The sequence below is a fragment of the Drosophila takahashii genome, chromosome 3R (assembly GCF_030179915.1).
Source record: "Drosophila takahashii strain IR98-3 E-12201 chromosome 3R, DtakHiC1v2, whole genome shotgun sequence".
In the NCBI taxonomy this organism is placed as follows: Eukaryota; Metazoa; Arthropoda; class Insecta; order Diptera; family Drosophilidae; genus Drosophila; species Drosophila takahashii.
This window is the reverse complement of record NC_091681.1, coordinates 19,785,190-19,801,345: the sequence shown is the minus strand read 5'-3', so window position 1 is coordinate 19,801,345 and position 16,156 is coordinate 19,785,190. Positions and strand designations below refer to the sequence as shown.

Below are 16,156 nucleotides of genomic sequence, written 5' to 3'. Positions count from 1 at the left end.
GGGAACACAGGAGACGACCCCAAAACCCAACCAACTTGACCTGGTCAAGGCTAAAGGCACATAAAATAAAATTATACAACGGCGAGGAGGGAAAACTAAAGCAAACTGTCTTTTGATCTATGGTGGCTACAGATGACGATGATGATGATGTTGTTGGATGATGAGGATGGTTGGTTGGTCGGATGGCTGAATGGCTGGCTCATCCAACAATGTGGAGCAACCTCAACGACCAGTCCCCGAGTAAATTGGCATAAGAAATCAGAAATCACAGAAGGCTGCTCCTCGGACTCTGAGATAAATGGTCATGGCTTCTTCGGCCAAGAGCACCACCGAATGCAATATTAAGTAAATATACAAAACGTTGTCGGCACGGCGCACAAAACTAATGATGTCGATGAAGCTGGGGGAATATCTACCGATGCCTCAGCCTCTTCCCCTGCCAGGGACTCCAACTTCAACTTGTGTTCAGCCTGATAATGATGCGGCAGACAGGCCAAGATACAAACAGACAGGAGAGTCGGCCAACTGGGGAGAGCAGAGACTCTCGGGGAGGAAGACGACTGGACACTGGCGATATACACACGCCAGGTAATAAATTTCATTTCTCAGCTGATATGGGCAATTAAGGAACAATTTTGCAGCTGAATGAGTAATAAATAAAAATTGTATGCCAGCGATATATACGCAGATACAAAGCTGCAAGACGTCGACGGTTGTCGGTTGTCGGTCGTCAGGCCCCAAAGATAGTTTTCGGGATAAAAATACTCGGTGAAGGAGGCCAGAGTGACCGACTGCCTGACTGTATGAATGGATGAATGAGGGAATGAAAATGAAACCGAGACTGAGCCTGAGACGGAGCAACTCCTCTGCATGCCTGCCCTTTTGATGAAAACAACTCAATGACGTGATTTGTGCCGCCAACGTTGCGGGCATTCCATCCATCCGTTTCGTTTACCCATCCCTTTTGCAAAATCCTGGCTCATATAAATAAATCACATTTCACTGAACTGATGTGCAAAATTCTTCGACTGAAAAGGGTTCTTCTTCTAAGATTTCTTTTTGGGGGGGCCATAACTTAAAGCTGCGAAATATTTTTGCATAATAAATCAAACTTCCGCCGGGGCAGCCGCTTTATCTTTAGCCTTTTCCCATAGCCTCAAAGAAGTCCATCAAATGTTGCCATTTATCCCCGGCAACTTGTCTGCTCTTTGGCATTATTTTAATTACACTCGAGCCGGCTCCCAAATGCAAAGGCTCGCAGCAATAAAACCAGAACCCAGAACCTGAAGCCAGAAGGCTAAAGGTATTTTTTAAATGCTCCCCTGCACTGGGAAAAAATTGATGTGCCTTTAAAATTGGGATTTGAAATAAATTAATTAAAGTTTTTTTGCTTACTATTTTATTCAAATTCCATTTGAGAGAAAAACTAAAACTTTGTTCTGAAAACCCTCAATTTTGCATTTTATTATTAACTATCCTGCTTTATATTATATTATCCCATATATTAACTTATCTTTCTGTTTGCCTTGATTACAAATATATTTACTATATTTAGTTTTCAGTGCAGCTTGTGGATTTACTGCTGGTCAGAAAACGAAACATTTTCGGGGCCATCGGTGCCTTTTTGGTAACACATGATATGTCGCCTACCTGGGAGATGCTTTGGCCAGGAGTTGGAGTTGCAGTTTCTGGGATTCAGGGATTCGGTGCTAAAGAAGTGAAGCACTCGCCGAGCGGAGAACAATGGAGACCGGCATGGAGCAACATGACACTCGAGTCTCGAATCTCGAGTCCGAGGATAATTCCCAGACAAAAGGCCACTGGTCAGCGGAGAGTTGGTGTTGAGCACTTGGATCTGGATGAGAGGAGACCAAAGACCGAAAACCGAAGACCGAAGGTGGAGTTTGCTGCTTTGCCTCTGTTTAAATGTTCTCCATTTTACTGTCAAGTGCGGACCGGACCGGGTTGACATTTGCCAACGATGCAACTGCCCCTGGGATCCCCATTCCTATTCCCGTTCCCTGGTATTCCTTTGCCCTCCTCCATTATTTGATTCTGCTTCGCATGTCGAGAATTTTAATTTAAGTATGTAAACTGACATTGAATAGTTTTTCGCCAGGGAGCACATCTCGCTCGCCTCCCTTTTGTTGTGGGCGGCAAATGGAACGACTACTGGGTTCCACCGGAACCCAACCCAACCCAGAAATAAGTGGGGGTTGGGTTATTCCATAGTTTAGGGGACCGGGCGAGTGCAATTTCAGTTTTGTTTGCAATTGGATTTCGTAATAGAAAGCTCTGGCCAAAGTTTTGCTTGCAGCAGCGGGTGTGTGCGGCGGACTGGCGATTTCAACATGCTGGATTGAAAGTTTTATGACAGGCAGGGGCGGATACTTTTAATAGATATTTAAACCCTCGCCTCGGATTCTGTATCAGCCGGGGGAGTAGAATTTGGCATGTTAATGATGCCCGGCACGACTTTTCCAACTTTAATTTGGGGGCGCATAAAGAATTCACGGTTCTTAAATTGCATTTTGGGTTAAATATTAAATTTTTTTTAGGCACTAACTAACTTACCGGTGTTGAGTATGGATGCGCCGTGAGCCGGACTCCGTCCGTTTCCAGTTGCTCCCGCAGGACGAGCTCCAGTTCATTGCTGGGCGGTGTTTCGCAGAGGATCTCCATGCTGCCCGAGAGCGAGTTTGGATCGTTGAGCATAAAGTAGACGGATGCGGCGCCCTTTTCCCTCAGCGATCGGATGCTCTTGAGCAGCTTGTGTCGATGGGCAGGATTCTCAACGCCGATGGCGTCCAGATCGGGATCACCGACCTGTTTGCAGATCTCCAGGTCGTCGTACCCGTTGTCCAGGAAGCTCTCGGCATATTGGGCCAGGCCCAAAGCTCTTAGCCACTCGCAGACAATATTGCTAACGGCCATGTTGGTGATGATGAGGTTTAAGTTTGTGGGTGATTTCTAGGGTGATTTCTTGGGTGGTGTTTTTTTTTCTTTTTACGTAAGGAGCTGTGCTGCTTACGTGTGTGCCCTGCCAATTACCGTTACAAAATGGCGTCTATTAGTTTCGCTGTGTATTGGTGAGTGCGCGCGTCACGTGCGATGAGGGGGGCGTTCAGTGCCACGCCTCCTTGCTCGCATGCAATTTCCGTTGCCACTTTAAGCTATTGTATTGTTTTAAATCGTCCTCCCTGGGGCATTTTCTCTAATTTTTCGTTCCCCGCCCCCAGACAGTCGTAAAAATTCAACGCGTACACTCATAAAAATTTATATCGCACTTTGAGCATTTTTAGCATAATCCCAGAAGGCTCCAGCGCTGGTTTATCCTCACATTTTTGTTGGCACCGCCGTCGCTGCTCCGCATTGCTTCTGCAAAAATGGATAAAAATGGGGGGAATTTTAGTAGTCAGCGCGAAAAACGTTTATTTTCAATAATTTAGAGAGAGCGGCCGGAAAATTGCATAAATTTGAAATGGCTGGCCGCATATGGTGAGCCCGCATATGTCTATGCAAAATAGATGATATAACCAACCCGACAACCCGCGAACCCGCCGACCCCTCCGGAAAATCTGGTTTTCCCACCATAATATATCTCGCACAAATCAATAGAGCCCGCGGCTATTGCCACAATTGATGTTGATGACGTTGCACAGCCGAGATTCAAATCAAACTCAGAATGCTAGAAAATTAATTAAACCCAGTAGCAGCTGCGGTTTGTTCAACTGCACACGCCCTCACATCATTTCACCCCCTTTGGAAATTCCCACAATCTTTTGGCTGCGAACATCTTATCTAGGTAAAGGGCCTATAATGCGTGCATTCCTGCTCCTGCTTATGCACACATATCACTCCATCATATATATATATACATGTTCGAATAAGAGCCCCCCTCCAAAAGTTGCTTCCGCTTTGGAGAATCCATGAGGCGTTAAACGCAAACTAAAAGCTTATACACACACACTGTCGATATTTTTCTGGAAAGGCGTGTGCCGCGCTTTTGGCTCCCTCGCTCATTGATAAATGATTGATTATCAATCCATTCATGGGCTGTATGTGAGTGGGTGTGTTGTGGGCGCCCTGCGGTTTCCCCGGCTTAGCACTAAAGTTTAGTGTTTGCTTTTAGTTTATCTTTAATGGATTATTTTAGTGGTTGCTTGGCTCGTCAGCGAGCAGCCGCAAAAAAAGGGAACGTATAATAAGATGTTGTATCTCTGGAACTAGGGATTCCCATTAAGTAAAAACTATAAAAACATATATACAAACTAAGAAAAAATTTAAAACATCGCATTTAGTTTTCATTTCTAAATTATTATAACAATCATTATATTAAATACAAGCGTAAGAGTTTAATATATTACAATATCATAATATTCCTAATAACCTATAAATATATTCCCAAACTTCTGAAACCCAATATGGGACGTTCCATGTCAACCCGGCCACCCCACTTTTTTTTTTTTTTTGTATGTGGACAGTACCACATTGATTGCAAAGCCACTTGCTTCCAATAGTTTACCTCATGCCTATTTTGTCAATGTTACCACTCTTTTGCCGTATAATCGCGTTGAAAAGAAAACACAAAATCATTTTTATCCTGCGAACGGAAGATACAATTGGCATGGTTCAAAAGCAGAAAAATCTGTCTTTCTATAGCCGATTACGAGAAAAAAAATAGATTTTATTAGACCGTAGATGACCAAGCGATAGCGTTTTTAAAGTCTAAAAGTAGGATTTCGTCCAAAGGGCCAGTCTGCAAAAATACCATTATATTTTTCTCAGAAAGCCCCATATTTAACGGATTTTATGCCACTGGTTTCAAAGTGGGATCTCTCTTGAGGAATTAGCTATGAATTCTTTTGTACGTTTTTGTAGTAGTTAACTGTCAGAAAAAACTAATAAATAATACAAAATAATCGTATATGCTTTGAAAAAAATTAACAAATCAATGAAAAGAATTCATAGCTAATTCCTCAAGAGAGATCCCACTTTGAAACCAGTGGCATAAAATCCGTTAAGTATGGGGCTTTCTGAGAAAAATATAATGGTATTTTTGCAGACTGGCCCTTTGGACGAAATCCTACTTTTAGACTTTAAAAACGTTATCGCTTGGTCATCTACGGTCTAATAAAATCTATTTTTTTTCTCGTAATCGGCTATAGAAAGACAGATTTTTCTGCTTTTAAACCATGCCAATTGTATCTTCCGCTCGCAGGATAAAATTGATTTTGTGTTTTCTTTTCAACGCGATTATACGGCGAAAGAGTGGTAACATTGACAAAATAGGTATGAGGTAAACTATTGGAAGCAAGTGGCTTTGCAATCAATGTGGTACTGTCCACATATAAAAAAAATAAAAAAGGGGGGTGGCCGGGTTGACATGGAACGTCCCATATACCCTTTCTCGTTTTTAGTTACCGGGTATAATCGTTCCCATAATCCAGAAGGCCTCGCCCAATCTCACCACCCCCACACCTTTCGCTAAAGGACAAACATATCATATAATTTATGTTCCACTCCCCAGAATCAGAACCACCCACCCACCTCTTTTTCCAGTGACTAAGCTGATTTCTTGTTTTTTCAGTCGCTCTTCTCTAGTTTTTCTTTTGCTTTTGTGGCCATGTTGTTGTCGTTTTACTTGTTGTTTTTGGGTTGTTGTTGCCTGGTGTGGCAGCTGCTTTGTTTCCATTTTCATTTTCATTGGCATTGAATAGATCAATCATGGACGGGTTCGATGGTATTCGGTTCGCCGTACAAATACTTCAATGATGACCAATTATTCACCAATAAAACTGTCGACCAAATGTCATGAATTGAACTTTTACTTGCTGCGCTAAGCGGAAATCAATCGCAAATTGCTGGGAAAGTGATTTTGAAGAGTCTATGGAATCAATTACGACGAGTTTGAGTATTTTTTTTATTTCAATGATTTAATGGAAAATGTGTTGCTAAAGTGTGCACGTTCGATGGCAGATTGATTGGAAAATTCATTTAGAATTATTGGCAATGAAATGTAAAGGGTTTTTATGGCCTTAATTGATTGTTAATTCCTTTGCGTTCACAAAGGGAATAAAAAAGTTATTTTAATAATTTTTTTTTCTCTTGCAGCTTACAAACATTAAATAAGCCTATTTTTAGGGAGTTTAATTTACCAGCTCTTTATTAAGTAACCCCATCTCAAAGTTTTCCCATAAATCAATCATAATATATTAAATTTTATTATAAAACCGACATCAACTTAAATGCCAACGCTTCTGGTCCCCATGAGTCGCGGCGAACCAACCCTTTCACTTCCGACCTATTGGCTTTGCATATTTCTCTTTTTGGGGTCAAAGTTTGTCGGGGGCTCGATTTGTTTTGCTTTTGTTTTGGTTTTTCCTTTTTGTTTCTGTTTAATTTTGTATCTTCCGCCCACGCAGTTCACAGCGGGTGGAGATGGAAAATAAAATAAAAGAAAACTAAACCGAACCGAACTGAACAACGATTTAATGCAACATCATCGAATAAATTGTGGCCGGACTTGTTGCAGTTGTTGTCTTTAGTCAACAAATTGATATCGTGTGGGCGTGTTGTCGTAACGCATTTAATACAAAAACAATTTTTCTCAGATTTTCGTTTTTTAGGGTCTCCTCTCGGCCAGTTTAATTTGTCTGCCTGTCGGTTTTCTGTACATTTTTAAACGCTGTCATTGGGATCGTGTTTGACTCTTGGCCTTAGCTTAAGACAATTGTGAGAGGTGTTGCCGGGCAAATCAAATTGCGGCTCAATAAACGGCCAAGCAAATTACAATTGGGATTGTTCAGTTTATGTTGCAGTTGCAGCCAGCAAACGACAGCAATTGCAACACGTCGCCAACAGCTGTGTCAGCTGGCACTTGGCTGTCTGGCGATTTATCTATCTAACATCTAGCGGGGACACGCGGCGTATGCGCAATTGCCATTTAATTAAAAATTATTTGCACAGCCAGGCGAAACAATTTTTCGTTGATTTCATTTATCATTATTTTTGTTGGATTTTTTTTGTACACTTTTTTTTAGCTCTGCAGGTGCGCAACGGAAACGACATAAACAAAATATTCACACGCTCGCCGGTCCACGACTTTGACTTAATGGCAATTAAGATGGCCAAGACCACGCACTTCTCGGGGCAATCTAATTATAATCATTAGCTGAGCAAACACAGGAATACACATCTATATATTTATACAATTTTTGCATAGTCCCCGGAGTTAGTGGGCAATAAAAATTAAACAGAAAAATAAAAGAGAGGAAAGCAAATAAATTGCCAGCCGAGCAGGGCGTCTTCATTAATGATAGGAAGTGGAACGAACGAACGAAGAGCGGCGAAGAGGCCGAAATCCATTTGACAACATAAAATTTTTGTTTCAAGCAACTGCCGCCACTGGGGGCATTAATACCAACGGCTAATTAACTTGTTGTTGAGCTCGTAAAATAGTTTGGCCGCTCATCAAGATAATAAAGGCCCGCTCGGCCAAGTCGGCAGCCAGCCAAGTTTCGGTTTCAGTTCGACTCTTTAATTGAGCCCAGAAAATTGTTGACTTTTGTGGCGTCAGCTGCAGGGAACAAAAAAGAAGCCAAAACGATTCTCCGTCACATATATATTTTATATATATATATTGGGCACTTCAAGAATGTCCCGAAAAGGGAACGGAACTGGGCCGAGCAGGTCGACCTGACTGCAGTCACTTTTGGTAATTAGATTTTCAAGTCGAGATAATGAAGTGGACATTAAAATTTTACAACCTCCGGGCTAAAACACACATTCACATGAAACCGAAAGCAGGCGAACGCATTCAATAAATTAATTACGAATTTCAAACCTTAGACTAGCCCCTTTTTAATGCCAGGTGGAGTGGAGTGTAGTATAGAGCCACACCCAGCAATAAATATTGAAAACTGTCCCTGTCGTCTCTGGTCGAAAACCAAAGGCAAAACCAGACTCAGATTCAGATTCACACACATGTCTGGCTTTGGCATTTATAATGTAGTATGCATGACTCTAATTAAACCGCAATTGTTGTGTAAACTTTAAGGAATTGATTGCTCGGACACGATCCAAGGGGACACAGGTCGTAATGCAAGAAGTCTTGCCTGGCAATTAAGCAGCAATTGACTCGAGAGAGGTTGGCATGACTGCAATAAATGAATCTTAAATTGCATTCCAAATCTCACAGGAGCTGGGACCTAAATACTTATTGAATGGGGCTTAATAATTATAACAAAATGCTCTGTTTTTATTGCTATCTATTAATTAAGCCATCATGCATTTGGTTAATTTACAGTTTCAATGCGAATTCTAATTAATAAACACAAATCAGGATAATAATAATTATGTTTATTTATTTTTTTGCTAAATGAAAACAGATTTAGTACTTTAATTAAAGACTCAATAATTTACTTCGATTTCTATCTAAATTGGAGTTTGCCAAATAGTATAATTTCAAATACTTATTAAATATTTATTAACTGAGGCAACTCATTTAGTTTACTAGTGATTTGCTAAATTAATTCAGAATGAATTTTCTTTGAAATGACTATTTCCATTCTAATAAAGGAAAATTTAAATTTTAAGCTTCAATGAAAATTCTTTAGTCAATTATGAATATATTGCCTAATCAAAAGCCCCTAACGACTTTGACTTCCCATGGAAAACTGCACTATCTGGTGTTTTTTATGGCCTCCAGGCTCACCCCTTAATTGCCTTCAATTGAAGTGGTATCACGGCCACCGATTGATGTTGTTATTCTAGTTTTATAACCCATAACCAAGAGCTATAAGTGAATATAATAAAACCCAGCTCTGCGGCCTTCTAATAATGATCTCCCAAGCACAAGCCCATCGCCCATTGCCCTCCCAAGCCAGAAATGTTGCAATCATAATTTTTTTTTGCTCTTTTAGCGAAAATGCTTCACGCTGGGCCCAAAAGCTGATGACCTTTTGGCATTTTGCATTTTGCAAACCGACAAGAAACACACACTCGCGAAAGTCAAATGCCCCAGAGGCAAAGCTCTGGCGCAGTATAAATAAATTTATATCATTTTTTTCGGTATTCAAGCGCAGCGGGTGGTCAAAATAAAAAAGATACTGGGATGGAAAACGCGCAGGTGGCTTCAGCGAACGTTGTCTTAAAAACACGAAAACCCCAACTTTCAGTCTCAAGTTAATGTTTTTAATGTTCCATAATTTAGCATTCTTTGTCTTTATTTGTTAGTTCGTCCCAGGAAACAAATGGCGCTACAGTTAAGTCAAACAGGCATCTATAAATCCTCATCATTACGCTCTGACCCCTCGAAATGTTAAATCGTTAACCCTCATAATCAAAATTTGGCAGCTCAGCGAGAGACGTTTGCATACTTATTGATTTCTTTTCGAGAGGAGGAGTGAGTGAGAAAAAAATGAAATAAAAAGAAAAAAAGATGAAAAGGAAATAAATGGAGACTCATTATGTAAGGGCGAAGAGCAGGAAGCGGGTGGCAACTGGCTGAAATGCAATAAATTCACATTAAGCTGCTCACATAAAACGCCTGATTGCGTTCCGAGCTGCACTGAGCTGATTCCCCGGGATTGGCGAGAATCTGGAGCTGTGAGTCGAGTCCTCCACTTCTTCTCCTTCAGCTGAAAACGCGCTGAAGCCAACATCCTGTTGACAGTGGCAGGCGGCAGCTATCAATATTAAAAGCGCTTATTTGACAGAAATATGACAAATGCCTGACAGCCAAGGGCGTGGCACACAGGTTGCCTGCTGTTCCCGATTTTGCTGCTGCTTCGCCGTACTGTCCTGCGAAAAGTGCCAAGTCATTAGTAACGAAGGCAAGCTGCCGGCTGCTGACGGGGGAAGCAAGTGTCAGGAATGCTTTTTGGATTAGTCAATTCGGTATTGCGTGTGTTCGGCACGGAGTGCATCATGGAATCGAATCGAATCGAATCGCTTTGGGTCAGCAAGTGTGAAATATTCTCCTGATTTTGCACATCCATGTACCGCCTGCTGTGCTAGTGACACGTGCAACACTCACGCTATTCCTCCGGACCTCCAGATACATGTGCACACATAATGTATATCATCTCATCCCCACCCAAAATGAGCATCAAAAATGCATTCAACTGTCAAAAGCTGGGCGAAATCAATGAAGCGTACTGCTCTAAAGCCCATAAAGGAAATAGTTAGAAATTGTTAGAACTAAATTGCAGCTGGAAATGGTATTATATTGGGGATTTCATTCTTGGAAAATACTCTATGTTATGTGAATTTCAATTATAATCTCTATAAGTCATTTTATTTTAGTTCTGTTATTATAATTTTTGTATTCACATTTAAAAAGTATAACGACTCTTTAGGCATCCTTAACACCATACGCTTCCTATCTCAATGATCTCTGTAATTTCCGTTTGTGCAATCAGTTTAAGTATTCCCCTTTTTTATCTGTATAATTTTCGCATTATTGGAAATATTATTTTTTAAATGCTCGTAAACATGCAGCTTGGTGACAATTTTATAAATATTTTTATGGCGTTTCATAAAATTTTATACGATGTGCATTCGCTGGACGCTCACTTTTCAGCCCCCAGCCCTCTATCAATTTGTCGTCGCTGCAGTTTATGAATTCCGCTTGGTCCTGCTTTCTACACCATTTATATAAATATGCACTATATGCACTCTTTCCTTTTTTTGCGTATTTTTTTTATTTTTGTTGTCAATGCAAGTGACAGAGATAGACAGTGGAGGACATGCAACAGCAGCGTTGTCATCGGTAGCAACAATTACTTAAATGCAGGCATAATTTGTGCACAGCAGACAGGCGGCGGAGAAGGGTTAAGGTTTCGGGGGAAAACGGTCAAAAGTTGGCAAGGCAATTTACTCGTCCACTGGTCTGAATATTTTTCACAATTTTATGATTATTACCATGGCTTCGACTATAATTACAATGATTATTATTTTGATGTGTGCGGTTGCCAAATGGGGAGACTTTAAGTTTTTGTAAACATCGATTTAAGTCAATTTTATCATATGCGAGCTGATGGTTGATGGAAATTTATTTTAAGTGACAGAGAAACATAAGGCACTTTAAATAAAAAGTTGAACACTCGGGCCTAATTGTTATTATCCATTTTCCATTTATTAAAATGAATTGTTGATATAATAAAATAAAGGAATGGTATCATTTTTTCAACCATTAACGTGGCTTCAATTGTTAACCAATACATTTATACATTATTTATTTTTAATTTTCCTTTGACTCATTTTATGCGAACTGAACAAATCGGAATAATATTTCATATTTAAATCTGATGGCATTAATTGGTCTTCGGCTTTTGGGAAAAAGCTTTCCCATAAATATTAATTTGGCATTCAATTTCCATTGATTAATTTCCAATTTAGCATTTTGTCAATGTGCTGTGATTGTGTTCCTTTCGCTGCCACATCTTTTATCAATTTTTGTAACCCCAAGAAGTCACATAAATCACAACAATTTCTTCCCGGGGCGGAAGATAAATAAACTTGGCCTTTTTTTTTCCTCCTGTCCTCCTTTATTTTTTGCCATTTGGCTTTGATTGAACCGAAGCGAAGCAAACGTACAATGGCAATTAACCCATAAAAATGAAAATGCCCACATTTACGAGGTTCTCCTCCCTCGGGCAGCAGGCCAGTCCATCAGTCAGACAGTCAGTCAAATTAATTGAAATTCAAAGCTCCGGCTTTGGCTTTTACTATGGTGGCTATGGCTTTGATTTTGCCATCGGTTTTATGGCTATTGTCGGGGCTGAGTTTCTGCTTAATTTTACTTCATTCGGTTCATCAGCATCAGCCCGACTTGTGTTTCCAATGAATAATAAAGTGGAGTGAAGTACGCCAAGCCAATCCAATCCAATCCCATCCAATCCGAGCCGAAGCGAACCAAATGAGGGGCCGCCGCCAACAGACTTGCAGCAGATATAAATCAATTCCCGGGAAGCGACAAAATTTACATTCCGATTTGCCAGCGATCTCTTTTTTTCCCTGGCTTTTTGTCCCCAACATCTCTCTTCTTATTGAGATTTCATCGCCGTCTTTGTGGCAGCGGCGCATGCGTCGTCGTCATCGTTGCCAAAGCTCGAACAAAGTGAATTTATGGCAACGGTTAACACAAACGGCATTGTATCAATAATAATAATAATAAAGCGAGAAATAAAAAGCATACAAAAAATAAATCGTGGTCGGGCTCGTTACAATTCGTAAGCGTTTAAATCTGTTTAAGTGGGCCTTGATTAATGACTTCCAAGTGCGTCTCTTCGATCGACTCACGCACTCGCCACGGGATATTGGCAAAGCTCCAGCTCGAAGGGGCAACAGGGGGTTAAGCGCGGTGCTTCGATCCGGCAGATACAATTGAAAACACAAGCGAACGATAGGCGTGACTATGATAACAAAGGCCCTGACTAAAGGTATATCGATCATTGGCCATCATCATGATCGCAGCAATTTGTAATGTTTAGGAAACTTTTAAAAATCGTATCCGCCTCATGATCGGACCAATTTGTTATCTCTAACCAACTTTCATCATCAAGTTTGCCTCAAAAAAATTCGGACCGAAAAGCCCTTGAGATGTTTACTCTTCGTCTTGAAACAACTTTTGTTTTAAACTTGATGCGGGCTTTAACATTAATAACTTACTTTTTGTTTCTTACTAATTAATCATAACATGTCTTAGGAATTTACTTTGCTTTTATAAATCAATGTGAAGCTTAATCAGGATAAAAATTAATAGAATAAACATAAACATGCAGAACATTTTAAAACATAAGTTTTTATGTTGATCATTAATCAAGGATTAACATAAGTTAAGAGGCTTTCATCAAAATTCTACCACTATCAAGCTTTAAAATCACCGCCCAACTTCATTTCCGCTTTGACCGTTTCAAATAACATATCAAGATCTTGCCGCCATCGCCACCAAAACACTCTTTGAACCATTCTCCATCAGATCCTAACCTTTTAACAGTTTATCCCCATCTCAATCCTGTCAAATCTATTCACTCAAAACATATCCAAATCAGTGTCAAGCCGCATTACCCTAAAAACACATCAAATAGCTCAAATTTCACATTGAAGAACCCACGGAGAAGAATTGAAATTTCATCATTTTGATTAGCCCAGCAGAATCTCTGTTCTGCCCAGACAGATGCCCCATAAAACTGAGTCGCCACAGACCATTAATGAAAATTACGATACGATATACGAATTGTTTCAGGGAAGAGCTCGAAATTTTCCAACCGACTGACTGCTGCTTCGGATCAGATAAAAACCCGAGAATGTCATGTCAAAATGTGGCGCTGCCCTTTAAGCCACTTTTATACCTCCTCAAACCTTATATGACAGAGCTGCCGATCTGAGGACGCAGGCAGGTACGATGTAGGTAGATATTTATATATATCTCTGTGTGTATCCGATACCCACGCGACCCTCGGCCAGGTTGAGTTCCCTATAGCCTGTAAACTGATCTCTGGCAAGAACAATACAGCAAAAAAAAAAAGGAAGAGGATAACCAACAATTCGGTTGAAATGAAAAATTGAAAACCGAAAGTGAAGGAAGCGAAGGAGGTGGAGTTGTCATTTGACAACGTCGCACAATTACACAACTAAAATGAACAATATTAAACGAAATTATACTCGAAAAGGAGCGAAAGAGAGGCGAAACAACAAAAGGCCCATTGGCGGCATAAAACAAAAGGGCTCAGAGGCAGAAAATGAAAGACAGAAGGCATCCATCCGAGGGGCAGCTGCCCCTTGGCCAAAGCGGGTTTTGTGTATCATTTTTCATGACATATCCGAGAACACATGTAGGTATACGTATATATATATCCTGTCATTGTTGTCAGCCACTTGAAAGTGCAATTGCAGCCGCCTAATTAGTCCCCACACAACTTCTCAACTAATTTAGAGATATATAGGTACATTTATTTTCCCTTCCCGGGGAACTCGGAAAGAAATATGATAATTTAGTGCGGCCACCCCGCAAAAATGCAAACTCGAGAGACACACAAATCATTTATTTCGGGGCCCAAGTTGAAGTTCATATTGCTGCGGACGACTTCATCATTTTACGATTATTTCTAGCAATTTCAATGCAGTACTCCACACCACACCACTCCTCTCATCGAACCCTTGGAAAATGTGGCGAAAATTTACGATGCCTGTGACACAGTTAACTCATGCTCGACACCAAAACATATATCAAATGTGTGGCACGACTTGGAATGCCAACGGATCGGATCGGATCGGAGGAGGAAGAGGGTTACCTGCTTTACCCAGAACTCGACTCGCAGCCACAGACAGACGTACGAAGGACCCAGCTCGAGCCCCACCAAACAATAACGTGAAATATGTGCGGCGTTTTGCAATTCATACGCAAAAATGGATGAGGCAGCAGCAACAAAAGCAACAGCAACAGCGGCAGCAACATCGAGCGGCCCATTTGAACCGTTCGACCTGCCAATGGACGGTCCACAGTAGCCACCACCGCATATGCAACCGAAAGCCAGAGGCGGGGGAACACAATAACACATTGTCTGAAGTAAAAGGGAAAAAAGTGCGGCATTGGCAAGTGCCACAAACGTAGACTGAGGGGCTACAGTGCCTTGCATAACTATAAAACTACTTTAAAACTTAATTTTAAAACAATTTGTTGTGCAATATCATTGTGATATTATAGAAATTATAAAGTTCCTTAATGGGGATTTTAAAAAATCACCAACATCTTAAAGCATGCGTTAGAAAAGTAACTTCAAATTTAGAAATGTTGTGTTGCCTACTTTTGGAAACCTTTAAAAATTATTTCAAAATGTGATTACTTTTTTGTATATTTAAAAGCAAATTAATTTTGTTATTAAATTTTATTTTAAGACTCCATCCAATATTAAGATATAAACCCCGTTAAACTTTAGCCTTCTGGCCACGTAACGCACTGTAGCCAAGAGATCACACCCGAACCAGACCGCGAGCAGACTGTTTGGCTTGCATTTAATCTTCCAATTGAGTGCGTACCACTGTGCTGACATAGATAAACTGGCGTGTTCTGGACATCCAGACGCATCCGAGTGTCCTTTGCCCCCGAAACTCTACCAATAATCCCCACTTCCACTCTCATTTTCCCCCCTCCTTCAACATGGACCTGTCCCTTTCCCTTCACTTCCCCTTCAGCCGGCCGCATTGTCAACATTTTTGCTCTTAAAAAACAATTAATCTTTATTAGTCGATGACTCAAAAGCCAATTAAAAGTCCTCGCACAACGTTTGCCTCAATCACGCCCATTTCGCCTGTATAATTAATCATTTTTTTCGCCTGCAAAGTCAAATAAAGAATAAAAAAAAAACGAAAAATTGTGCAATATCCGTAAAATGCGCAAAACTTGCCATCAATATGCTACGCTCGGATACGTCCATCAAAAATGCACTGAAGCGTAGATCCTTTCCTGCTGTTGGCAAAAGGATTCGTTACGGATTTATTGGCAGCCTGACTTTGGCCCCGGATTTCGTGTTTTTTCTCTTCACATTTTTCCCTGTGTGTTTTCTTTTAGGGCTCGTGCTGTAAATTGACTTTATGTTGTTGCCTGTGCATAGAAATTGCTTTTTGGGGTTTTGCGCGCTGATTTCTTTCTTTCCCTTTTTTTTGAGAGAGAGAGTGAGGGTAGCGTATTATTTTTGAAAACATTTTTTGAAGGCCAAAGTTTTGCGTGGTCAGTTGCTAGACAAAAAGACCCAAATAAATTAAATATCCCAACAAGCGAAGGAGAGAGTGAGGGTCAAATTAATCCACGGACAAATCAGGAGGCCTAAAAAGGACTTTACGCTTTCCAGCGAACACTTGAAGGGCATTAACGGGCAGAAAAGAAATAAATTATTTAGCAACCCCCGGTTTTCGGATTTCAGATTTCGTCTTTCGGGGTGTGCAAATAAGACAATGCGTGGAAAATTCCAATCCCTAAATGCTGTTAAACACAAAATAAATGAACTTCCCGGCAGCCGGGTTTTTGGGGTGCTGATGGTGTAAAGGATTTGGGCGACAAGTATTGATGACTGGACAGATGGATATAGCGGAATAGAGCAGCGAGCGTGTCGGGAACAATATGGAAAATCGAATCACACATTCGGGTGGT

The 16,156-nt window shown here is 40.7% G+C and overlaps 1 protein-coding gene across 8 annotated transcripts in view; it reads right to left on the bottom strand.

Annotated features, from left to right (window-relative positions):
- The window catches only part of LOC108064435 (Shal K[+] channel interacting protein), a 166,997-nt gene that overhangs the window by 119,486 nt on the left and 31,355 nt on the right, over positions 1 to 16,156 (bottom strand). For all 8 annotated transcript variants that reach the window (XM_044394310.2, XM_044394311.2, XM_044394312.2 and 5 more), the window contains exon 4: positions 2,575 to 3,378. In XM_044394310.2, coding sequence (XP_044250245.1) covers positions 2,575 to 2,934 — 360 coding nt within the window. In that variant the 5' untranslated portion in view covers positions 2,935 to 3,378. The remainder of the gene's footprint in view (positions 1 to 2,574; positions 3,379 to 16,156) is intronic.